Genomic DNA, 26,163 nt, shown 5'->3' on the forward strand with positions numbered 1-26,163 from the left:
TTATCTAGGATTGCAAAGGGATCTTGATCAATTGGACCAGTGGGCTGACAAATGGCAGATGGAGTTTAATTTAGATAAATATGTGGTGATAGAACCAGGGCAGGACTTGCTCAGTTGCCCTACATTGGGGAGCGTTATAAAACAGATGTAGGAGTACAGGTTCATAGTTTCTTGAAAGTGAAGTCACAGGTGGACAGAGTGGTGAAGAAGGCATCGGCATGCTTGGTTTCATTGGTCAAAACATTGAATACAAGAGTTGGGGTGTCTTGTTGCAGTTGTACAAGACATTGGTAAGTCTATACTTGTAATACTGTGTACAGTTCTGGTCACCCTATTGTAGAATAGATATTATTAAACTAGAAAGAGTGCATAAAAGACTTATGAGGATGCTACTGGGACTTGATGGTTTGAGTCATAAGGAGAGACTGGATAAACTGGGACTTTTTTTTTCTCTGGAGTGTCGGAGCCTTAGGGGTGATCTTATAGAAGATAGGGGAATCTAAAACTATAGGGCATAGGTTTAAGGTAAAAGGGGAGAGATGCAAAAAGGTCCAGAGAGGCAATTTTTTCAGAGGATGGTGAGTGTCTGGAACAAGCTGCCAGAGGTACAATTTTGTCTTTTAAAAGGCATTTGGACAGTTACATGGCTAAGATGGGTGTAGAATTGAGCCAAACATGGGCAATTGGGATTAGCTTAGTGGTTTCAAAAAAAAAGGGCAGCGTGGACAAGTTGGGCCGAAGAGCCTGTTTCCATGCTGTAAACCTCTACTGCTCCCACATTGAGTTTAATGTTTTTCACATCAGTTCTCCACAATGTATCTTGTCATATAAATCAATGTGTCAGTGTTTAACCGATTAGGTACAGAGAAGTAGACTTGTGTGGAGAAATGTTGGAGTTTTCAATGCTAGTTGTAAAGTCTAATTATTTTCCTTAATCTCATAAGTTTCACATGCAGATTTAAGAAAGAAGTACATTTACATCTTGAGTCCTGTATTCTACCTCACTAACGAGATATCTGGTAACTGGAAATAGCAGGGAAGCTAGGCTTTCCCCTTAGATGCCATAAGGCTTGTCTTACATGGATGGTTGCTTACATATTCAGAACATTACTGGTTATGGAACCTGATTTGCAATTTTTAAGTACAAATGGGTGCAGTGAGCTCTGTACATGCTGCACTCATTTGTATCCGGCAGGCAGTAGTCCAACTAGCAAACTTTAAAGGAATCATTGCAGGCTGCTTCAAAAATGGCTCCTTTTTTGTTTGGGAAGGGTCTGGAGGAGTAGCAATATATGCATCTATACCTATTCTCCATTTAACGTAAAACAAATACATTTGGGCATTGCAGAAGAAACCTAATTCATTAAAAAAATACATGCCGTATGTTCCAGTTAAACAATATGGTCAATAAAGAAGGTAATGCAATGGATAAAGTTACATTAAGTTTGAAACTTAAAGATATTATTGAAGGTAAAGAGCAATGCAGAGGAAGGTAAACTATGTCTTGAAATTTTAAGATCACGATCTATAAGAGGTAATTAAATTTCAATTGCATTAATTTTAAAGAAGATTGCCAAAGGTCTCGTGTATATTTTTGGGAAACAAATGAACACCAGAAGGACTCCAGAGAATATGATAATTAATGTACAAGAAATGGAAGGCATCCCTTTTTAGGGCATTAGTTCTGAAAGAATTTACAGAATGCCTTACCCACATGGAGCTTGAATTTATAGGGTGGCTAATAGAAATATATTTAAAGATGTGTTGGACTGAAGATGAAAACAAAAGGTTGAAAATAACCTGACCCCAACAAACTTCAAAATAGATTTCATGCAATATAATCAACCATAAAATGTCATTTCTTCAGAGTTGCTGCATATAAGCAGCTCACGTTTAGTATTATGTCCATTTCTGAGCAATGTACCATGTGGGGATCATCCTTGCCTTCCAGGAAGTACAAAGAATGGCACATCAATTGATAAATGATATTGCGCACAGGTGCTATGAGAAAAGAATTACGGTACCAGGGGTGTTTAACTTGGGATAAAAAGCGACCGATCATTGTTAAGAGAGAAGACTGGGGGACAATCAGTAGCTGGCAGTGGGAAGAAGAAACCATAGAAATCCTACAGTGCAGAAAGAAGCAATTTGGCCGATCGAGTCTGCACCAACAACAATTCCATCCAGGCCCTATCTCTGTATTGACCGGCTAATCCCTATAACCTATGCATCCCAGGACACTAAGGAGCAATTTAGCTTGACCAATCCACCTAACCCGCATATCTTTGGACTGTGGGAGGAAATCCACACAGATGCAGGGAGAATGTGCAAACTCCGCACAGTCAGCGACCTGAGCCGCGAATTGAACCCAGGTCCCTGGAGCTGTGAAGCAACAGTGCTAACCACTATGCTACCGTGTCACCCCATGTCGTACTTCTATTTCGTCCAGCTGCACATTCAGATAAGCATGTGGTAGGTCCACATTGTGCAGATTCCGTTCAAATAAATATGATTCTACTTCTAAATGTTTCTAACATGTGCTTTTGCCACCGGTTCATCTACCTTCATTTGCAAGACAGTACACTTACAGTGGGAAATGTGCATGTACTGCCTGTCCTCTATGTTGGGGGCTTACGAGGCTCTTCAGCGTGAAAAGAAATGGGTGCTACACAAACAAATTGCCAGGCCTTTATATCCTACAGTACTAATAGTTAAACAAATCTTATAAATTGCAAACAGTTTTCTTGGATAACTAATATAATCTAGCGATAGAATTAAACACATGTCTATGTCAAATAGCAAACAGAACAGTTTTTAACTTGATAAGTTCTCATTAGGATAGATAAAGCTCCATAAAAAGACATTAAAACATATAAAAATGTATCTTACGGTCTTTCCTTGCCTCCAGTGACAATCAAGCCATCCCTTAGCGTTGTGTACATTGTAAAAACAGGCCCTGTATGGGCTTTTGCTACAACACGGGTTAAAACATGATCCTTCCAGACATATACATCTCCATTTATGGCACCAGTGAAAGTAAGGTTGTTCTATAAATGAGTAGTATAAGAACAAATTGTCAAGTAGAGAGTTGTCATAAAACGTAAGATGAAGACAAAAATTTTTCCATTTATTTATCCGGAGGAAAATATCACGGTTTGCCACAAATTTGTCTTGTTGTCTGTCAATGAAAAATTATATTTCATCAGCTCTTTAATTGTTATTTTGTCTGAAATCATTAATAATCAATCTCTTTGGGTATTGCAAACAGAAAATCAAGAACTGGAACACAAAATTTGGAATTGTGGCACTGCTGGAGACGGTACTACAGAAGCCACACTATCTGAATTGGGCACGCTATTCCTTGTATAATGAAATAGGATTAGGTGATAACCTCATTGTGAAGGTACCTCTAGGGAGCAGAAATCACAATATGATTGAATTTTACATTCAAATTGTGGGAGCAAAGAGTGCATCCAAGGTTTGTATTTTAAATTTAAGGACAATTATGAAGGTATGAAAGTGGAGCTAGCAAATACAAAGTGAACTGGCAAATGTGGTTAAAGGGCAGGTCTAGAGAGGTTCAATGGCAAACATTTTAAAGGGATATATCAGAATACAGAAAATACACATGTTCGAATGAGAAAAGAAATATTTCAAGGTGAGGGCCCACCATCCGTGGTTAACTAAAAAAGTTGACAGTATCAAATTTGAATTGATAAGGAAAGTAAGGAGGCATGGCGGATTAATTAAACAGGTATTTTGCATCAATTTTCACCATGGAGGTCACAAGTAGCATGCCAAAAATAGCTGTAAATAAGGAAATGGAAGGGAGGGAGAAACTCTGGAAAATTACAATCTGCAGCGAAGTGGTATGAGCAAATTATTGGGGCTGTGGGCTGATACATACCTGGGTCCAGATGGACTTCACCCTAAGATCTTGAAAGAAGTGGCTACTGAGATAAATGATTCATTGGTCTTAACTTTCCAAAATTCCCTAGATTCGGGAAGATTTCATTAGATTGGAAGATGGTAAATGTAATCTTCTCTAAAAGGGAGGGAGACAGAAAGCAGGAAACAAGAGGTCACTTAGCCTAACATCTATCATAGAGAAAATGTTAGGAGCCATTCTTAAAGATGTTATAGCAGGCCACTTAGAAAACTTCAAAGCAATCGGGCAGAGTCGACATGATTTTGTGAATCATATCTAACCAATTTATTAGAGTTGTTTGAGGAATCCAATGCTGTGACTAAAGGGGAACTGGTGGATGTACTGTACTTAGATTTCCACATCACTGGTTATTATAGAAAATAAAAGCTCATGGTGTCGAGGGTTATATATTGGCATCGATAGAAGCTGGCTAGCTAACAGGATACAGAGTTGACATAAATGGGTCCTTTTCTGGTTGGCACAGGGATCAATGCTGAGATATCAACTTTTACAATTTGTATAAATAACTTCGATGAAGGGCCTATGAATATGGGCCTGCATCAATCCTAACAGCCAGAGCAGCAAGTCTGGAGCTGGGGCCTTCACTCCCCGGCCTCCAATCCTTCTGACCCAGAGAGCTGTGACCTTATGCTAACAAGATTACTAACACTGCTCTTTTAAATTCACTTGCAGGTCTACAGATCCTCCAAAAGAAGACCCTGACCTAGCAGTGACCCAGAGGACCCTATCACATGGACTTGGCCATTGGCTCATTCATGATGGTAACCTCAGAGACCCCATCCACTTGCTGACCTTTGACCTGTCCATGCTGGATATGAACATCCTCCAAAGTCAAACCACAGCATGACGGTGACCCGAACACCCAACCGCGCAGACTGAACTGCCGACACAGGAACCGTGACAATGGCAACAAATCCTCTATCCACACCGACCAAAGTGGAACACCTCACTGGACACACCTGTACCCTTCATACCGAATACTACTCTCACCATCTCCCAGGCATGAAAAGAAGCAGCCACTTCAGGAAGTGTGGGAAACATGCAGGCCTGCAGGTTAGAGTGAAACAAAATGGTCCCAAGTCTCCCCTCCCCCACTTTACTCCTGGCAAATATTCAATCTCTGGAAAATAAGCTAGATGAACTTAAAGCCAGACTCGCTTTTTTCAAAAGGAACGAGAGATGGATGTCTGCTCTGTTTTGCGGAGATATGGCTCACTCCTGTTTCACTGGACTGTGCCCTACAACCGGAGAGCTTCTCATTCCACTGGACTGTACGCGGCCTCTGACAAAGGTAGGGAGATGGGGTTTGCCTTCTAATCAGCACTTCTTGGTACCCAGACGTAACAACACTGGCGAGTTTCTGCCCCTCACCAGACCTAGAATGCCAAACACTGAAATGCTGCCCCTGCTACTTTCTGCGGGAGTTTACCTGTGTTATCCTGACAGCAGTTTACATCCCACCCCATGTGTCAATGAAGACTGCGCTGGATGATACATATACCACTAGTAGCCTTAAGACAAAACTTCTCGAGACCTTGTTCAGTGTGGCCAGGGACTTCAACCAGGCCAAACTCAAGAATGTTCTACCAAGATATCATTACCATATCTCCTGTTCCACCAGAGGCCCAAACAACATCGTCCACTGCCACATAAACTCCAAGCATGCCTACCACTCTGTTGCCCACCCACACTCTGGCAAATCAGACCACAAGGCTGTGCTCTTGTTGTCAGCTTACAAGCAAAAACTGAAACGGGAGAATCTAATAAAGAAAGTCATGCAGTGTTGGTCTGAGGAATCAGATGATCTATGGGACTGCTTTGAATCAGTAGACTGAACAATATTTAAGAATTCAAGTGTGGAAGTTTGGTTACAACAATTGTGAAAATTAAAGTTCCATAATTGTCAAAAAAAACTCTGTCAAATAATGAAAAATGATTATTAGCTAAACATGGCCTTCAGTAAGGCCAACACTGAAGTATGCAGGATAAGCAAGTGTATCTAAAAGCTTGTTGCATAAACATGGAATTCCAGGTTAGGACAGCAGGATGGAAGCAAAGAATGAATTACCATGGCAATTACCAAATAGCAAGATATGGGGACATATTATGGTAATAAAGGATTAGTTTTCTACTGGATAAGAAAGGACTATGCTGTGATTGGTGGATATGTATGTCAATGAAAGATATTAAAAATCTCTTGTTCTCGATCTGCTGTAATTGAATTGCTCTGGTCATTCGGTGTTTACCGTTTGCGCAAGGAATTAAATTTAATTACGTGTGCACAAATAATTAAAGACCTTGCATTGGATGCATGGTGTCCAGTATGTTCGTGTCAAGAGTCAACTGAGCATGTCTCTGGATTACTGTTACCCAAGAGAATGCCAACACTTTTGAGTCATTGGACTAGTCAATATTTAAGAATTCAGCGACCAACGTGAATGAGTATGCTACTACAGTAACAGACTTCATTAGTAAGATGTAGGAGACTTTGTGCAAAAGAAGCAAATCTGTGTGTTTTCCAACTGGAAACCATACCCTAACCCTAATATCGCCACCCAACCACCGCCCCCCCCAACCCCGCCAACCACCCCCACCTCCACACACATCCCAGAAGCCTCAGCTGAACCAGTATCAGAGGTCACCATCACAGATGTCAAATCGACCTTCTTGCAAGTCAATCCACAGAAAGTGACTAGCCTTATTGGGTACCGAGATGAGCATTCAGATCCTGTGCAAACCAGATGGCGGGGGTATTTGCAGATATCTTTAATCTCTCCTTACACTGATCTGAGGTCCCTACCTGTTTCAAGAAGATGATCATCATCCCTGTATCAAAGGTCAGGCAGCGTGCCTCAATGATTATTGCACAGTGGCTCTGACATCCATCATTATGAAGCGTTTTGAAAGGTTAGTCATGGCACGAATCAATTCCGGTCTCCAAGATTGCCTGGATCCACTACAGTGTGCATTTCGCTCACCATAACAGGTCCACCGCAGACGCCAGCTCCCTGATTCTACACTTAACCCTGGAACATCTTGGCAACAAAGACACTTATGTCAGACTCCTATTTATTGACTATAGCTCAGTCTTCCACACCATTATTCCAACAAAACTCATCTTCAAACTCCTCCTTCTGCAAATGTATCTTAGACTTCCTAACCCACAGACTGAAGTCAGTAGGATAGGCAACAAAACCTCCACAATTTTCCTCAAGGCTGGTGCCCCGTAAGGCTGTGTCCTCAGCCCCTTACTATGCTCCTTATACACCTATGACTATGCGGCCAAATTATTCCAACTCTATTTTCAAATTTGCTGTCGACACCACTGTAGTTGGTTAGATCTTATAATAATGAGATGGAGTACAGGAAAGCGAGAGAATCTAATGAACTAATGCAATGACAATAATCTCTCCCTCAGTGTCAGCAAAATGAAGGAGATAGTCATTGACTTCAGGAAGCATTCCCCTGTCTACATCAATGAGGATGAAGTGGAAATGATCGAGAGCTTCAAGTTTCTAGGTGTCCAGATCACCAATGACCTGTCCTGGTTTCTCCATGCCACCAATGCCTCTAAGTACTCAGGAGGCTAAAGAAATTCTGCATGTCCGTCACGACTCTCACCAGCTTCTACAGATGCACGATAGAAAGTATCATCCCTGGATATATCACAGCTTGGTATGGCTCCTGCTCTGACCAAGACTGCAAGAAACCACAAAGGGTTGTGAATGTAGCCCAGTCCATTACGCAAACCAGCCTCCCATTCATTGACTCTGTCTACACTTCCTGCTGCTTCAGAAAGCAGTCAGCATAATCAATGACCCAATATAGCCTGGACATGCACTCTTCTGCCCTTTTCCATTGGAGGAAAAAAAATACAAAAGTCTGGGTCATGAACTGACCAACTCAACAGCTTCTTTCCTGCTGCCATCAGACTTTTAAATGGACTTATCTGATATTAAGCTGATCTTTCTCTACACCCTAGCTATGACTGTAACACCAAATTCTGCACCTTCTCCTTTCATTCTCTATGAACACTATGCTTTGTCTGTATAGCGCACAAGAAATGAACTTGTCGCTGCATACTAATGCATATGACAATAATAAATCAAATATGGTTGCTAAATTTGTTGTCGATGTAAAGGCAGGTAGAAAAGTAGATTGTGACGAGGACATAAGGAGGTTACAAGGGACATAGGTTAAGTGAGTGGGTAAAGATCTGGCAAATGGAGTACAACACAGGCAAATGTGAAATTCTCCATTTTGGTTGGAAGAAAAGAAGTACTTATTATCTAGTGGTGACAGATTACAGAGGTGTTGCATTCTGAGGAACCTGGGTGTCTTGTGCATGAATCACAAAAGGCTAATATACAGGTACATTAAGCTAATAGAATGTTATCATTTATTGTAAGTGGAACGTTTTTACAAAATAGGGACGTTTTGCTTCATTTGTACAGGTCATTGGTGAAACTATATCTGGAAGATATCAGTTTATTTAAGGAAAGATGCCAGTACATTAGAAGCAGATCAGAGAAAATTTACTAGATTAATTCCAGGAATGGGTGGGTCATCTTATGAGTAGAGGTTTGAAAGGTTAGGTCTGCATTCACTGAAATTTGAAGAGTAAGAGGCAACTTGGTTGATACCTTTAAGATCCTGATGGGTCTTGACAGGGTACTCCTTTTACACCTATAACTATGTGGCCAAATTCCCCTCCAACTTGGTTTCAGGTTTGCTGATGACACCATTGTGATGGGTCAGATCTCAAACAATGATGAGACAGAATACAAGAAAGAGACAGAGAATCTGGTGAACTGATGCAACAACAATAATCTCTCCCTCAATGTCAGCAAAACGAAAGAGATAGTCATTGGCTTCAGGAAACATATGAAGGACATGTCCCTACCTACGTCAATGGGGATGAAATGGAAATGGTTGAGAGCTTCAACTTTCTAGATGTCCAAATCATCAACAACCTGTTCCTGGTCCCTCCATATGCTACAGTTAAGAAACTCTGCCAACACCTCTACATTGTCAGGAGGCTCAGGAAATTTGGCACATCTGCTACTACTCTCTTCAACTTCTACAGACGCACCATGGAAAGCATTCTTTCTGGTTGTATCACAGCTTGGTATGGCTGCTGATTTGTCCAAGACCACATGAAACTACAAAGAGTTGTGAATGAAGCCCAGTCCATCATGCAAACCAGCCTCATGCCCATTGATTCTGTCTACACTTCCTGTTGCCTCGGAAAGACAGCCAGCACAATCAAGGACCCCGCACACTCCAGACATTCTCTCTTCCACCTTCTTCCATTGGGAAAAAGATATGAAAGTCTGAGATTGCGTACCAACCAGCTACAACAGCTTCCCTGCTGCCATCAGACTTTTGAATGGACCTATCTCATATTAAGTTGATCTTTCTCTACATGTTAACAATGACAGTAACACAACATTCTGCCCCCTGTCCTCTATGTATGGCATGCTTTGTCTGTATAGCACGCAAGAAACAAAACTTCATGTGACAATAAATCAAAATCAAAAGGATATTTCCTTTTGTGGGAGAATATAGAACTAGGGGTCATTGTTTAAATATAAAGAGTTATTCATTTAAGGTGAGAATATTTTTCTCTGATCATCAGAAGTCTTTGGAACACTTCCTCAAAAAAACAGTGGTAAAAGAGTCTTTGAATATTTTTAAGGCAGAGCTAGATACGTTCTTTAAAATCAAGGGTATGAAAGGATATTGTGGGTAGATAAGAATGCAAGGTTTGCCTTCATTCATCGAGGGATTGAGTTTAGGAGTTGGGAGGTAATGCTGCAACTTTATAAGACCCTTGTCAGACTCCACTTGGAGTACCACTTCTGGTTGCCTCACTACAGGAAGGATGTGGAAGCTATTGAGAGGGTGCAGGGGAGATTTACAAGGACGTTGCCTGGATTGGGAGGCATGCCTTATGAAGATAGGTTGAGGGAGCTAGGTCTCTTCTCCCTGGAGAGATGAAGGTTGAGAGGTGACCTGATAGAGGTTTATAAAATGTTGAGAGGAATAGATAGGGTGGATTCTTGGAGGCTATTTCCCAGGGCTGAAATGGTTGCTACGAGAGGACACAGGTTTAAGGTGCTGGGAAGCAAGTACAGAGGAGATGTTAGGGGAAAGTTTTTCACTCAGAGGGTGGTGAGTGAGTGGAATCGGCTGCCGTCGGTGGTGGTAGAGGCGAACTTGCTGGGGTCTTTTAAAAGACTTCTGGATGAGTATATGGGATCTAATGGCATTGGGAGTTATGGATAGTTCTACGGTTTGGTAGGTATAGATGTGATCGGCGCAACTTGTGGGCCAAAGGGCCTGTTTGTGCTGTAGTGTTCTATGTTCTATGTTACAACCAGATCAGCCATGGTCTTATTGAATGGCAAGCAGGCTTGAGGGGCTGAGTGGTCTACTCCTGCTCATAATTTGTATGTCCTGCAGCTACTTTTAGTATAGTGCCCATGTTAGGAAAAGCACCCAAATGTGCATCCTATGAATGCACCCGAAACCACCAAACTGGTACTGTCATGATGTTAAATAGCCCTACTGATAGATTTGTATACAATGTAGGTTCATTCAACATACTTGCTTGTCATTACTAAAGAGCATGCATTCAGTTGTGTGAGGGATTTAGCTTTTGGGTTATTTACCCAAGGTGCAGGTAAGGCAATTTAGAATAACTTCTACTATTGTAAAGTCTCTGAGCACTGTTGAATATTTTTTGGAGGTATTGTAGTGAATTCTGGGATTTGTCAGCAAGTATTACTGCCTCCTCGCAGTGGGGGCAGAGGATTTAGTGACCTTCCCACAAATGGTGACAACACATATGGGGGCAATAGTTGCAATGCCTTTAGATTAGGAGCAGGAAGATGGAGCAGAGGTTGAAAGAGGGTAACTTTATGTGGTGCCTTCTGCCAACTTAGAGCCAAGCTCTCTATGCTTCTTGATAGTGACAGGAAGCTGCCTGCCAGGCCATCCAGTGTACCTAATATCTCTGTGCACTTTCACAGCATTCTCCTATATGCTGTGTAACGAGGCAGGCAGAATTAGGGATCTTCTTGTGAGGGATCCTCTTGGGATAAGTGATCATAGTATGGTTGAATTTCTGATGCAGATGGAGGATGAGAAAAAGTAGGGTCCCAAACCCGTGTCCTCTGTTTGAACAGAGGGGAGTATGATAAGATGAGGGCAGAATTGGTGAATGTAGATTGGGGGTGCAGATTAGTTGGTAGACAGCTGAGGAACAGTGGAGGATTTTTAAGGAGACCTTTTTTGGTACACAGCAGAAATATATTCCAATGGTAAAGAAGGGCTGTAAGAGAAGAGATAACCAGCTGTGGTTATCGAAGGAAATAAAGGAGAGTATTAAATTAAAAGCTGATGCGTTCAGAGCGGCTAAAAATAGTGGGCAATTAGAAGATTGGGAAAGATTTAAAAAGCAACAAAGAATGACTAAGAAAGCGATAAGGAAAGGAAAGATAGAGTATGAAGCTAAACTAGCTCTAAATATAAAAAATGATAGTAAAAGTTTTTACAAATATATAAAGAAGAAGAGACTGGCTACAGTGAATGTTGGACCCTTGGAGGATGAGAGGGGAGATTTAGCGGTGGATAACGAGGAAATGGCTGAGACTTTAAATAAGTTTTTTGTGTCAGTCTTCATGCAGGAGGACACAAATAGCTTCGCGAATATTAAAGATAGAAGGATGGTAGGAGATGAGGTCCTTAATACAATTACTGTCACTAGAGAGGTAGTGCTTGATAGACTAACAGGACTGAAAGTAGACAAGTCCCTGGGACTGGATAGAATGCATCCCAGGGTTCTGAAAAAAATGGCAGAGGTGATAGCAGATGCGTTAGTAATTATTCACTAAAATTCGCTGGACTCTGGGGAAGTGCCGCAAGATTGGAAAACGGCTAATGTTACGCCACTGTTTAAAAAAGGTAGCAGACAAAAGGCAGGGAATTATAGGCTGGTTAGCTTAACGTCCGTAGTTGGAAAAATGCTAGGATCCACCATCAAAGAAGAAATAGCAAAAAAGAGAACGGTTTGATCAAGCAGATGCGGCACGGATTCATGAAGGGAAAGTTGTGTTTAACGAATTTATTGGATTTCTATGAGGATGTGACTAGTGCAAGAGACAGAGGGTAACTGGTGGATGTGGTGTTTTTAGATTTCCAGAAGGCGTTTCATAAGGTGCCTCACAAAAAGTTGCTGAAGAAGGTTAGGGTGCACGGAGTTGGGGGTAAGGTGTTAGTGTGGATTGAGGACTGGTTATCTAACAGGAAGCAGAGAGTTGGAATCAATGGGTGCTTTTCTGTTGGCAGTTGGTGACTAGTGGAGTGCCGTAGGGATCGGTGCTGGGGCCTCAACTGTTTACCATTTACATAGACGATCTGGAGGAGGGGGCTGAGTGTAGAGCAACAAAATTTGCTGATGAGTGGAAAAGTGAATTGCGTGGAAGACGCAGAAAGTCTGCAGAGACATCTGGATAGGCTGACTGAGTGGGCAAGGACCTGGCAGATGGAGTATAATGTTAGCAAATGTGAGGTTATCCACTTTGGTAGAAATAATAGTAGGAGGGATTATTATTTAAAGGGCGAAAAGCTGCAGCATGCTACAGCGCAGAGGGACGTGGGGGTCCTTGCGCACAAATCGCAAAAACCAGTCTGCAGGTGCAGCAGGTGATCAAGAAGGCGAATGGAACGTTGGTTTTTATAGCGAACGGGATAGAATATAAAAGCAGGGAGGTCTTGCTGCAACTGTACAGGGCACTGGTGAGGCTGCAACTGGAGTACTGTGTGCAGTTTTGGTCCCCGCATTTGCGAAAGGATATATTGGCCTTGGAGGGAGTACAGAGAAGGTTCACCAGGCTGATACCGGAGATGAGGGGGTTAGCTTATGAAGAGAGATTGAATTGACTGGGTCTGTACTCGTTAGAGTTTAGAAGGCTGAGGGGGGATCTTATAGAAACTTACAAGATAATGAATGGGCTAGATAGGGTAGAGGTAGAGAGATTCTTCCTGCTTAGAAAGGATAACAGAACTAGAGGGCACAGCCTCAAAATAAAGGGGGGGGTGTGCAGTTTAGAACGGAGTTGAGGAGGAACTTCTTCACTCAAAGGGTGGTGAATCTCTGGAATTCTCTGCCCATTGAAGTGGTGGAGGCTACCTCGCTGAATATATTTAAGTCACAGGTAGATAGATTTCTGATAGACAAGGGAATTAAGGGTTTTGGGGAGGAAGCAGGAAAGTGGAACTGATCCACTTCAGATCAGCCATGATCTTATTGAATGGCGGGGCAGGCTCGGAGATCTAGATGGCCTACTCCTGCTCCTATTTCTTATGTTCTTATGCTGCCCCCTCAAATCCTCTATAGCAGAGCTCATTTACAATCTCATTTTCCAATGGGCTGGCACACAAACTATCCTCTGTTGCTGGCCTGGCAACAGCCAACTTGTACCCAGTGACTCAACACAAGCAGATTACAACTTCATAGGGCGTCAGATTAAGTGAAGGGGCCTTTTCAGTGCTGTTGCCGATATACTCCCAAGTTTTATTGCAGGACAAGTCTCAGATTAGCAGCACATAATTAACAAAAAATAAATCTTTGTTTTCTGATAATGCAAATTCATTAGTTTTGAATAGCATCTGTAAATACTACTTACTGCACCAAAGGCAACAGATAGCATAGTTTGCATCCTTGCATCATTGACAGTTCCAATGCTCCCTTTCTTGGAAAGTAATGCTCCACCAGCCAAAGTCCAAAACTTTATATGTTTTATCCCCACAGAAACAAATTGTGTATCTGAATCTGGACGGAACTCGACCACAAAAATCCTCTCACTATGGGTACTTTTGCTAGAAACTCTGACACCTAAAACAGAAGAAAAATAACATATTTGATTTAAAATGTACCTGTTCTGTCTGATATAAAGTATTCCTGCAAGATTTTGCCCTATAGCAGGGCAAAACAAACTTAGACCAAGGGTAATCTTTTTTTAAAGAGTTTTATCTAACTTGAGCAACAATATTTTGCATATTAGTTATTTAATTGGTTACAACTTTTCCACAAATTCACCTGATTTTTAACAAATAAATCTGAAGTTGCACAATCACTTTCTTTTGATCAGCTGTGAATAATCTATAACATTCAATGTCTGTGAGGTGTATAGGGTTCATTGTAAATTAATGCAGAATAACTAAGCATTCAGCAACTAGCTGCTAAGATTAATACTAAGTTTTTACAGAGGGTGTGCAGCTGAGAGCTAAAGTTTGGTTTAGTTGGAAGTCTCATTCCATCAATTGATACTCGAGACCCCCAGATTTCTCCTACAGTCCTACTCGCTGGACATGAATGCATTCTTCCCATGATACTGCTAAGTATGGTAGAGACATGTTGATTGGAATTTATTTATTACTTTGCTGCCAAGATGCATCCGCCTATCATCACCAGGGACAGTTGTTACATATTGCTTTGATAAAATTTGTTCTCAGGAGGAAGTGACGCTGGCAAAGGCACAATTATATTGTACATTCATTGTTGACCTGAGAGGCAAAAGTGGACCTTCTCCTTAAAACCCTACAACAACTGTCAACCATATAGCACCTTTATCAGACATCCTAATATGCTTCACAAAAGAGTACAGAAACCCAAAAAGGATGTTACAAGGGGTGATTAAAAGCTTAATCAAAGTTATAGGCTTGAAGAATATTATGGAGAAGCAGAGAACAAAGTTCCAGGGGCCCTGCTTTGACAAAGGGTTGTCTGGACTTGAAATGTCAGCTCTTTTCTCTCCTTACAGATGCTGCTAGACCTGCTGAGATTTTCCAGCAGATCCTCTTTTGGTTTCAGATTCCAGCATCTGCAGTAATTTGCTTTGATTCCAGAGCACCTCGACAGTTGAAGACGCCTACTGTAAGAGTAGTATGAATAAATGAGGAATGTACAAATGCCAGATTGAGAGATGTGGTCAGTTGGGTTGTTTCAGTGCTGTAGCAGGGCCAGAGACCAAGTTGGAGAGTTTCAGACATAGATTTGTGGGACAGATAACCACAAATTTGTGAGTTGGCAATATGTCATGGAATTTTTAGAGGAAAGGGAGATTGGTAATGGAGTAGTAATTATAAAGCCTGGTTGTAGATTTTTTTTGAGGAGTGATGATGACAAATTTGAAAGGGAGGTGGACAGTGTTGCTATAATCATTTATATCAATTAGCATGGGACAAGGAAGTGATTTGGATGGTCAATGGTTTGGTGGAAATGGAGAGACATTGCATCTTGTATAGAAGACAAGCTCAATGAAGATGAGAAGAGACAAATATGAGATTAGGGCTTAGTAGGGAGATCCATTGAGGATGACTAACATGTTGGGCAAAGGAAAAGGATGGGTGCTGCAAAGGCAACTGAATGGATGGTATCAATCTCAGTGACAAGAAGCTCACAAGCTTGTTGTACTTGTTCTTGGAGATGAAGATGTTGTGAACAAGAGAGAAATTTAAGCAGATGGTATTTGTGACAAAAAGAGACAAGGAGTTATCTTTACAGCCCAGAATAATCCTGAAGTATCTGGTTTTGGCAGTAGACATCAAGGCCCTATAAAGTTTTATGTGGTCTAGCCAGATGTAAGAAGGATGTTAATGTCAAGATACATTTAAGTCTGTGCCAAAGTACCAAAATCAGAAACTGACTGGGTGGAAAGACAGACTATAATGGGATGAAAGAAAAAGCCAAAGTCTCTGTTCTATTGCTATTGAAGGAAATAAAAGACAAAATATTTTCTTAATCATTTTGCCTTTTACTGAGAGATCATAACATAGCATTGATGCATTTAGTGCAATATCTACAATCTGTTCCTTAACTCCTGTCATAAATCGGTGAATGTAGGTCAATGGCTACGTAAAATAGAACAAATAAATAAATAATTTGCTAATTATAATAAGCTTTAAGATTTACCTTCCTGCCATCTCCAAACAGTGATAGTGTGTTCAGGATCAACACCCAATGACAACAGTAACTTGCCAGTGGCACTGAAGTTAACATAACTGACACCCTTATTATGGGAACAACGGAGAATAGAAAGCGTCTGCTTGGTTATGACATCCCACACATGAATGGATGGAGTTGTCCCTGGTAATTTTAGAAATATTGTATGCATTAAAATGAAAGTATAAAAAGAGCAAGGCAAATACATTTAAAACTTGAACTGATTTTTAGCACCTTATATAAATATTTTTATTAATTGTTTGCATAGTTTCTAAAAGTCAATTAATGTAGTTCAGGCAAGAAACATACACCAAGGGTTTTATCCTAATGCTATCTACTTACTAAGCACTGCAGTGAACTCAACAAAATCATGGGTTGCATAACCACATGTATCTGCTTTATGAGTAGATACATTACTACAGTTTTACCTGGAGAAGGAAGTCAGTAAAACTGCACAAATAAAACTAGAGAGAATGGGGGAATGACTGGGATAGGGGAAAGAGCTGATAGCCTTACCTGGTGTGTCTGTAATATCACCTGCATTGAGATAGCAATTGCAAATGAGGACATATTGAGCCTAGATAAATTATATCTCTGATCCTGAGACATCATACAACAGTATCAGAAGAGAAATACTGATAAATTAAACATGCAAAATGGACATGAAGTAAAATGTGTTTTTAAGAAAAGCAAAATTCTGATTTGAAGCTAAAATACAATTATGACTCATTATTACACTGATGAACCTTTATTACCTAAACTGTTAAATGTACCACAATTTAAATCATTGTCACTTATTTTAAGAGGTTTAGATTATAAGGTAATTATTCCACTCAAACAGTAATTATCACATTTAGTAAATAATTTCTTATACTTAACAGTACATATGGGAACTGACCACTAATACAATAAGAATACTAAGCTATATTTGAAGATTAGTAAAAATGACAACATTATTTTCCATCCCCTTTTTTCATCTAAATTAAAGAATCAAATGAACAGTTTAACACAATCTTGCAATCTCCTGAGGTCAGTAGTTACAATGTTTTATTTTATGGCATACTTAAAGGGATGGTATTGACATTGTTAAATATCTTGAACATTTTAAGATTTGAACGGGAGTTATTGAGAAATTGAACAGAATTTAAAACTGATGCTTTAATGCAGCAGTGAAGGAGTCTGCACAGTTGGAGGTTCCATCTTTCAGATGAGATATTAAACTGAGGCCTTTTCTGTGAGAGGGGAAAAAATCCCATTCCATCATTTGAAGGAGGAATCAAGAGTTCTCTCAGTATCCTGGCCTATGTTATCCTTCATCAACATCACAAAAAAATCTGGTTATTTCATGTTTCTGAGATCACCTTGTGTGCATATTGGTTGTCATTGTTCCCAACTGCAGAACGGTGAATATATTGCTAAAGTACTTCATTTGTTCAAATATGTTGGGACATCCTGAAGTCATGAAAGGCATTATATAAAAGCAAGTCCTTTCTCTTACAGCAATCAATATACTAAGTCACTGTAAATGGTATTTGGAAATAAGGAAATAAACATTGTTTTTGAAGCTGTAATCATGAGTCCAGAATGGCATATTGCTTTCCAGATGACAGTGCAAGAAACATACTAAAGCAGATTGAAAATTTTTTGGACAGAAGTAATATCATTATTAGTCATGGTTTATGTCAGAGCCAATGATATAAATAAGAACAATGTTTTGCACTGTGTGTTTGAAATGCTTGGATGTAAGATCAAGAATGAAATTCGAAAGGTAATAGCCTCATAGGACCTTCAAGAATACAAAATTGGATTTGCTAGTACTCACTGTTTGGGCACAATGTGTGCCGTTCATGAATGAAAAAAAGTGTCTGATGCATTTGCACACACTTCTGCCATGTTAGGTGACATTTTGGTAAAGGTGTTAGTGCATGGTGGTAATAATCCATCAAATGCATGCAAAGCAGGCAGGTCATGACATCTTTCAGCATGTTGCACAGATTTGAAACTAGCGATCCCATTTTGGACTCATCAATGCACAGTCTCAGAGTACGGGATAAAGGGGTTGTCAGATGGGAGGAAGAGGTCTAGTTATGACGATATCATCATTCTCAGAGATTTCATCTCTACTACAGGTCATGACCTCAGCAACAGTTATTTCAATAGCAACCAGAATCATCAGCTCCACTGGGGTTAGAACTCGCAACCGCACCTGTCCCCCCAAATTAATTCCTGCCACCTATGGTTCCCCTTGTCCGACAAGGGAGAGGAAAGATTATCAGTTAATGTTGTGCAAACATGTTTGGGTCATGGTTGAATAGCTGGTTATGTGAGCAACTTGAAAGATGTGGGTAAGTCTTTCAGTAGTGTTAGGTTGAGAGGGTGAGATGAATCTAGTATGAATTCTAGATAATATTGTTGGTGGATGAGTAATAGGAGCTGTAGTGTACTGAGCAGTGGTTGAGGTTAAGGGTGTAGTTAATAGGATATGACATTTGAATTTATGTTCACTAACCTTGATCACTTGTGGGAAGCTACTGAACTTATTGTGTCACCAATTCCAGATCCTCTGAACATGACTCCTAGTATTGACCTCCATGGATATTTTCTCTCACTGTCCTTGGGCTAGTATCTTGAGGGCCTTCAGCTCTCCTGTGGGGACAGGATATCTCTCCTCCTCTCCATTTCTCACACTCATACAATGTCCAAAAACCTTGGAACTTATTTTCTCCCATGTTTTGTCATTTCCCCTATGTTTCACAGGACAGATTCATTTCCCACAAGACCCAGTACCTGCTGCAGCCACAATGAGTTGATGCATGAGGCCAATCAATAGTGCTGACTGCAAAGATCATGCTGATGACCATCGAACATAAAGTTGATTTGTTAGCTATAATCGAATTTATATATAATGAACCTTTCACCTGTTTTGAGGGCTATCCAATTTAGATCCCAATTTTCCAATGTAAGGTATTGGTTACAGTTTAGTGAGTCTGAAGAAATCATCTTAGTCATAATTATGTTAACTGTGAGTCCCAAGATGTGGCTGGCCATGCTAAATTGCCCCTTGGTGTCCAAAGCTGTAGGTAGGTGGATGAGCAATGCAAGGGGTTACATGGATAGGGCGGCAGGGGTGTGGACCTGGGTAAGATGCTGCTTCGGAGACTCAGTGCAGACTAAATGGGCTTCTTCTGCACTGTAGTAATTCTATGGTTTCATATGACTCTTAAGGTACAGTCTAAAAGCTGTCTCCATGCTTGTTGGTACACTTGGCTCTGTTCAGCACTAGATTTATCCTGGGTGTGTGTAATGTGCTCTTTTACATCACTGTGTGAGCAATATTGCATGCAGTCCCACATTAAACCTAATGTGCCAGACCTTGATATGATACTCCCTCCAATCTCCAAGTCTTCATCAATCCAAAATATTTTAAATGATTATAGTTTACCTTACATCATTATCATACATTTACATGGTTATCACTACTCCATCTCTCTCCTTCAAGTCCTTGAATTCAAAGATTAAGGCGGTCCAGAGGCCTTTAACCTTTCCATATTAATTTGCACTATTGCCAGAGTTGTCGTAGGCTTTCTTGCTGCCGGTTCTTTCTATAGGCTTGGAGGTTGATCTGGCATCTGGGTATGGTTTCATCCTTTTCTTCTATTCTTTCGTGTTGAACTACATTTGGTCAGTTTGGCTGTTGTGCTTGTTGGGGGTGGCTACCCTGAGTTGTTTATTGTGGGGTGAATGAACACTGTATTTGTCTCCTTTTTTTTGCTTCTTCCATCATTGTACGGGCCATGGCGATGTCCTCTGTGGCAGAGGATGCACATTCCTGTGACTAGAATAAGATTTAGTGGCACTGTTATTGCCAGAAGGACAGTTCATACTGCATTGATTTCCTCTTAGCTTCTGCTTAGGGACAGGTAGTATTTTGAATTAATTTTTAAAAGAATAGGCAGGGATGCATTTTCCAATACTCTTGGATTTGTGATCCAATTTTACTAATAATCAACAGTAAACTCAAGTTAGCATTAACACAGAAGGTTGGTTTATTTTATACATTCAAAACATGGAGATAAAAATGTTTTTAATCACCTTTCACTTCTCATGTTCATATAGTAAAAGTGGTGGGGGGGAGATAGAGAAAATAAGTTTACTTGTTAAAGACCCCCCCCCCCCAAAAAAACAAGTGAATATTAGTTCATGTGAAGTCCATTGTCCAGAGGTTAGGTTCTGTTCTGATGAGTTTCTGATTGGTTAAATAAAATGAAAATTCTTGAAACAAACAATGCGGCTGCAAAAGGGGCATTTCTGTGTTTAGACCACTTGGCCAGGGTGGATCAGATACTTTTAAAAAATCAAGTAGACTTTGTGGAGTTGAGACTGCTTATCCAACCTGGTTGCTGGGGTACTGTCCAATTAATGTAAAAATAGCAGTCTAACTGTGAAGACCAGAGATGTAATATTAAACTGTCCAAAAGGCTGGAGGCTTGAATCATGAGTCCTTCCTTCTCCACAATGACTTCAAAAGGGATGATTATCCACAGTCTGGAATTGGATGTGGTTTCAGGACTGCTAATTTTTCAGACATAAATTGTTGAAAGAGGTGCAACTGGTGTTGAGGGCTTGGTGTTTGGGAGGCCATTGTCTCAGCAGACCCATTGACTCTGCTAGCAAGGTTGGCTTTTATGCAGAATTAACAGCACTGAGAAAAACCATGGTCCAGATGCTCTATGCTAGTGTTTTATGCTACACATGAGCTGCCTTCTACCAATTTCCATCAAACTCTATTCCTTTACCCTCAAGTCTTTCACTTAAATTGTTCCACACGGTAGCAAGTTCCACACACTGTAATGAATGTAGCCAAAGAAGTGCCACCGTAATCTTCACCATCCTCTCCATATCCCACCCCCAACCTTACCTGAAAACACTGCATCAAAGAGCGCCTAGTCCAAATGGCCAACATTCAAAATCATGATGGCTTTTTGACCATGAAGGCAGGAGACCTTGCACGTCATCGAAATCCCATCCCCACCCCAAAACATCCTCATACTCCCTAAGGGTCACAATGCAAATAACAACCCTGTTGTTTCCTTTGAAATTAGTCTGAACAGTCCCAGGTGTGATATATGTCTATTTGTAGCTCTCTAGGCATTATGAGATATGAATTTCCAAAATTGAGAAAATATTATTTTTGTCCTTTAAAGTCCTGGAGATAGTTCCCAAACAGAGGGCTAACCCCCTGATCATGTGATTTAGAAGCCTTAATTTTCTTTGTTCAGCTGGCAATAAAGTTTTCAAGTATATAGTGATGGGCTTCTTTCCATGTCATAGGAACTCAACAGGCACATTAACCTCTGTTTTACTGTTGGCAGTGGACAGTGGCTAGCCGGTTTTGGCATCTTTTATGGTTTTGGTGTACTGGTTGGGAGTTGAGTGCTTGTAGTGTTGACCTGCTGTAAATTTGGAGGTAGAGGTTGTGGCTCATTAGAGTACTGGTCACTCTCTTTTACATCCTCTTTGGTAGTGGTGGTGTTGTTATTATCTCTTCAATGGTTGGCTGGTTCAACTATTGAAGGTTTTCCAGCACCTGCAATGAGAATGGACAACTCTGGTCCACAAAGAGAGTCACCAGTTCAGAGCTGAAGTCCCAGTTTGGATTCTGTACTTTAGTCGTTCCAGAATTATGGCCGGAAGTTGGATTCCTCTGAACCATTGAGTGGTGTATCTGTTGTTTGAAGCCTACCAGAACTGTTCTGGTAGTCCCTGTATCTAATTTAAAATTTGTGAAATGGTCATTGATGGAAACGTCCTCATTCCAAAATGAGAATCTGAGTTCTTCGCCCTCACCCAGAAAGCATGGCTGCCTGTCTTCACTTCTTGCTGCCTTGACCTTGTGGATAATCTTTGGGCTTTCTGTGCATTGTTTCTGTTTTGCACATAGTATCCAATCCTGTTGCACTGAAAGCATTGGGCTAAAATTGCAGGATATCAATCTTGCACGTGGAGACGCTTTGCTCCATAGTATTGGCATGGTCATTCTGCTGGTCAGCCCATTGCTTTTCCTGGCCTCAATTGTCCTATGTCATTGTTGCTTAACTAGCTGAACTATGGGTTGGCCTCTGCACCATATTCTCTTCCCTTAAAATGGGCTATGCTGTTCATGGAGCTCTAATTGTCTAACTACTTGGATTGTCTTTTCTAGGGTTAGATCTTCCTTTGATTACATGAAGTCAGAGAGTGTATCACCCACTATTTTGTCTTTGTGAATATGGGGACTTAAAATTTAAACTCAATCTTCTGCCATCCTGTATGGATTATTAATGAATGAATCAACAGGTTCTCCTAGCTGCTGGGTTCACTTGTTAAATTTAGCTCTTTCAAATCTTTTATCTTTTTTTAGATCAAAATAAATTTGATTTTAGTACTTCTTCAAACTTAACAGATGATTTGTTGATTCCCTATCTTGCAATAATGCTGTCTGCAATCAGGTCTGTCAGGTAAAGCAGTGTGTAAACCTGCTCTGCTTCCGAATTTTTATCTAAACTCAGTGATGTTTTGTCCAAGGCATCTTTTTCTCAAAAGTCACCAATTATACGACTGATCTGAACCTTGGATTAGTCTGAAGTGATCAATGGTTAAATTTTTAAAGAGTAGGTTCTGCTTTAAGAGCTTTCTGAAATTCAAGATGGCATTGCTTGGAGACAAGGGATTTTCCACGCTTGTTGGTTTTGGCAGGCTCACTATAATGGCAATTGCACTCTGCTTGGAAAAAAATTCAATAACCAATGCCTAGATCAACTGCCTGCAGAGATCTCTTGCTCAGCATTTTATTTTGAAGACACAAATTGCCGAATCCTGCTTTTGTTTTCTGTTAGTTGAGTTTAGAAATCATGATTCTCCCAGATTATGTTGTTTCAAAGCAAGCTTTGATGCCACATTTTTAGATGCCGATGTGGGGATCCGACTTTAATGATATTTTTCTTCAAACTGCAGTGCTGACTATGAATAATTTGAAGATTTCTCAGGACCTGCTGTGGCCTGGAGTTTTAAAAGATTCAGCTTAACCCTGCTAGATGTCTGGGATTAGAAGCTGGTCTTCCAAAGAAGATTCAATAGAACGTTCTGCTGCAGTAAGGGTTTTTAACTTTCTGCCTCCAGCTCCTAATGCTTTCTTTGGAGTTTTCTTCCTGATGATTTTGCTTGTGTCTCTCTGCTTCTGGAGCTTCTTTTCAGGTCAGACTGTTCCGCTGATTTTTTTCCCTCGGTTCGCTAGCATTTTAGTTTTTTGAGAGATTTTGGGTTTTTCCACAATCTCCTACCATGTTGTAAGGTGTTGGTTACAGTTCATTAGGTCTGAAGAAGTCTTCATAGTCATATGTAGGTTAACTGAGTTTTTATTGAGTCTTAGAATTATTTACAAATATACACTAAAGGATACAAGCTAGGAGCTGTCAACATGCTTGCTGGTACATATGGCTCTGTACAACAGTAGACTGATCTGCGTACAGGTCATGTTTGAACCATATTATACTCAGTCCCACAATAATCTTGTATGTGCCAGACCCTTGTATTATAGTGTTTAGCCCAGGCTGAGCTACCTACATAGAGGAAAACTAAAAGCTTAAGAACGCAGCACATGAGAAGTTTTCAGATTTAGAAAACATCAAGGCAAAAACCTAGAAATGATGGAAATTAGATACTTCATTTTATTGAACATAGAACATTGAAAAACTACAGCACAAACAGGCCCTTTGGCCCACAAGTTGCGCTGATCATATCTCTACCTACTAGGCTTACCTATAATCCTCAATCCTATTAAGTCCCATATACTCATCCTGAAGTCTCTTAAAAGACCCGATCGAATTTGCCTCCACTACCATCGACGGCAGCCAATTCCACACACTCACCACCCTCTGAGTGAAAAACTTACTCCTGACATCTGCTCTGTACCTACTCCCCAGCACCCTAAACCTGTGTCCTCTTGTGGCAGCCATTTCAGCCCTGGGAAAAAGCCTCTTAGAATCCACCTGATCTCCCTCTCAACATCTTATACACCTCTATCAGGTCACCTCTCATCCTTTGTCTCTCCAAGGAGAAAAGACCAAGCTCTCTCAACCTATCCTCATAAGGCATGCCACCCAATCCAGGCAACATCCTTGTAAATCTCTGCACCCTTTCAATGGCTTCCACATCCTTCCTGTAATGAGGTGACCAGAACTGAGCACAGTACTCCAAGTGGGGTCTGACCAGGGTCTTATAAAGCTGCAGCATTATCTCCCGACTCCTAAACTCAATTCCTCGATTGATGAAGGCCAGTACACCATATGCCTTCTTAACCACATCCTCTACCTGCGAAACCGATTTGAGAGTCCTATGAACCCAGACCCCAAGATCCTTCTGATCTTCCACACTGCTAAGAGTCTTACCCTCAATATTATATTCCTTCATCCCATTTGACCTGCCAAAATGTATCACCACACATTTATCTGGGTTGAAGTCCATCTGCCACTTCTCCGCCCAGTCTTGCATCCTATCTATGTCATGCTGCAACTTCTGATGTCCTCCAAACTATCCACAACATCTCCAACCTTTGTGTCATCAGCAAACTTACCAACCCATCCCTCCACTTCCTCATCCAGGTCATTTATAAAAATCACAAACAGCAAGGATCCCAGAACAGATCCCTGGGGCACTCCACTGGTGACCAACCTCCATGCAGAAAAAGACCCATCTACAACCATTCTCTGCCTTCTGTGGGCAAGCCAGTTCTGGATCCACAAAGCAACGTCCCCTTAGATCCCATGCCCCCTCACTTTCTCAATAAGCCTTGCATGGGGGCCCTTACAGAATGCCTTGCTGAAGTCCATATAAACCACATCTACCACTCTTTCTTTGTCAATGTGTTTAGTCACATTTTCAAGAAACTCAACCAGGCTCGTAAGGCACAATCTGCCTTTGACAAAGCCGTGCTGACTACTTTTGATCATAATATACTTCTCTAAATGTTCATAAATCCTGTCTCTCAGGATCTTTTCCATCAATTTACCAATCACTGAGGTTAGACTCACTGGTCGATAATTTCCTGAGCTATCTCTATTCCTTTTCTTGAAAATAGGAACCACATCCGCAATCCTCCAATCCTCTGGAATCTCTCCCGTCTCCATCGATGACGCAAAGATCATCGCCAGAGGCTCTGCAATCTCTTCCCTCACCTCCCACAGTAACTTGTGGTACATCCCATCCGGTCCCGGCAACTTATCTATCTTGATGCTATTCAAAAGCTCCAACACATCCCCTTTCTTAATGTCCACATACTCAAGCTTTTCAGTCCACTGCAAGCCTGTAGTACAACCACTAAGATCCTTATCTTGAAATTGCATGATTATTCTCAGAGAGGATTAATTATGAAGGATATAATTTGAATGGCAAGGGAGATCATGAGATAGGAATGTTCAGACTATAAAAATTCCAACAAGAGAGGATGTAAGAGAGAACTTTCAAACAATGGGAGAAATGACAAAACCAGATGACACTTGAAAGTTTCTTCCAATCATACAACCATACCATATGGAAGGATAAAGGCAGCAGATACATGGGAACAACAACGCCTAAAGTTCCCCTCCAAGCCACATATGCTATTACTGTTGCTGAGTCAAAATCCTGGAATTCCCTTCCTAACAGCACCTGGGGTAATCCTACGCCACATGGACTGCAGCTATTCAAGAAGGGAGCTCACCACCAGCTTCTCAAGGACAATTAGAGATGGGCAATAAACGTTGGCCCACGTTCCATAAAATAATTTTTAAATGGTCAGATGAGCTGATAATGTGACTTATACAGTAGGCATAAGAGGAATAAACAAGAAGTATTTCAGTGAAAAATGAAGCAAAGAATGAAAAGAAGTTACAAATAGCAATGAGAAGAGCTAAAAAGTGTAAGTATTATAAAATAATAAAATCAGGGATATTAAAAGCAACAACAACTGCACAAAACATGATTTTGTTGCTTTAACTGAGATCTGGGTTCACATGTTGCATATAGACTAATCATTTTAAGCTATATCACTTTTTGAAGAGGTCGTTTTGAGCAAAAATGGAGAAGTGTGCATTACTTTGTCAGGAAATAATTCAACAATTGAAAGGAAATATATTGTAAGTAATTTGCTGATAATCCCTGTGTTAAGCTAAAGGGTTAATGAAGGTCA

General features: G+C 40.7%; 1 protein-coding gene across 6 annotated transcripts in view; it reads right to left on the minus strand.

The window, feature by feature from the left end:
* Nucleotides 1-26,163, minus strand: part of LOC145350939 (echinoderm microtubule-associated protein-like 6) — a 394,618-nt gene that overhangs the window by 42,256 nt on the left and 326,199 nt on the right. For 3 of the 6 annotated variants that reach the window (XM_080200440.1, XM_080200439.1, XM_080200442.1), the window contains 4 exons: nt 16,476-16,496; nt 15,930-16,103; nt 13,642-13,850; nt 2,890-3,047 (listed from right to left, as the gene is read on the minus strand). In XM_080200440.1, the coding sequence (XP_080056566.1) occupies nt 2,890-3,047; nt 13,642-13,850; nt 15,930-16,103; nt 16,476-16,496 (562 nt within the window). The remainder of the gene's footprint in view (nt 1-2,889; nt 3,048-13,641; nt 13,851-15,929; nt 16,104-16,475; nt 16,497-26,163) is intronic. The other 3 variants (XM_080200441.1, XM_080200443.1, XM_080200444.1) reach the window with 3 other exon arrangements.

This window comes from Carcharhinus amblyrhynchos, chromosome 12, assembly GCF_965287045.1.
Source record: "Carcharhinus amblyrhynchos chromosome 12, sCarAmb.v2.hapA, whole genome shotgun sequence".
Taxonomy (NCBI): domain Eukaryota; kingdom Metazoa; phylum Chordata; class Chondrichthyes; order Carcharhiniformes; family Carcharhinidae; genus Carcharhinus; species Carcharhinus amblyrhynchos.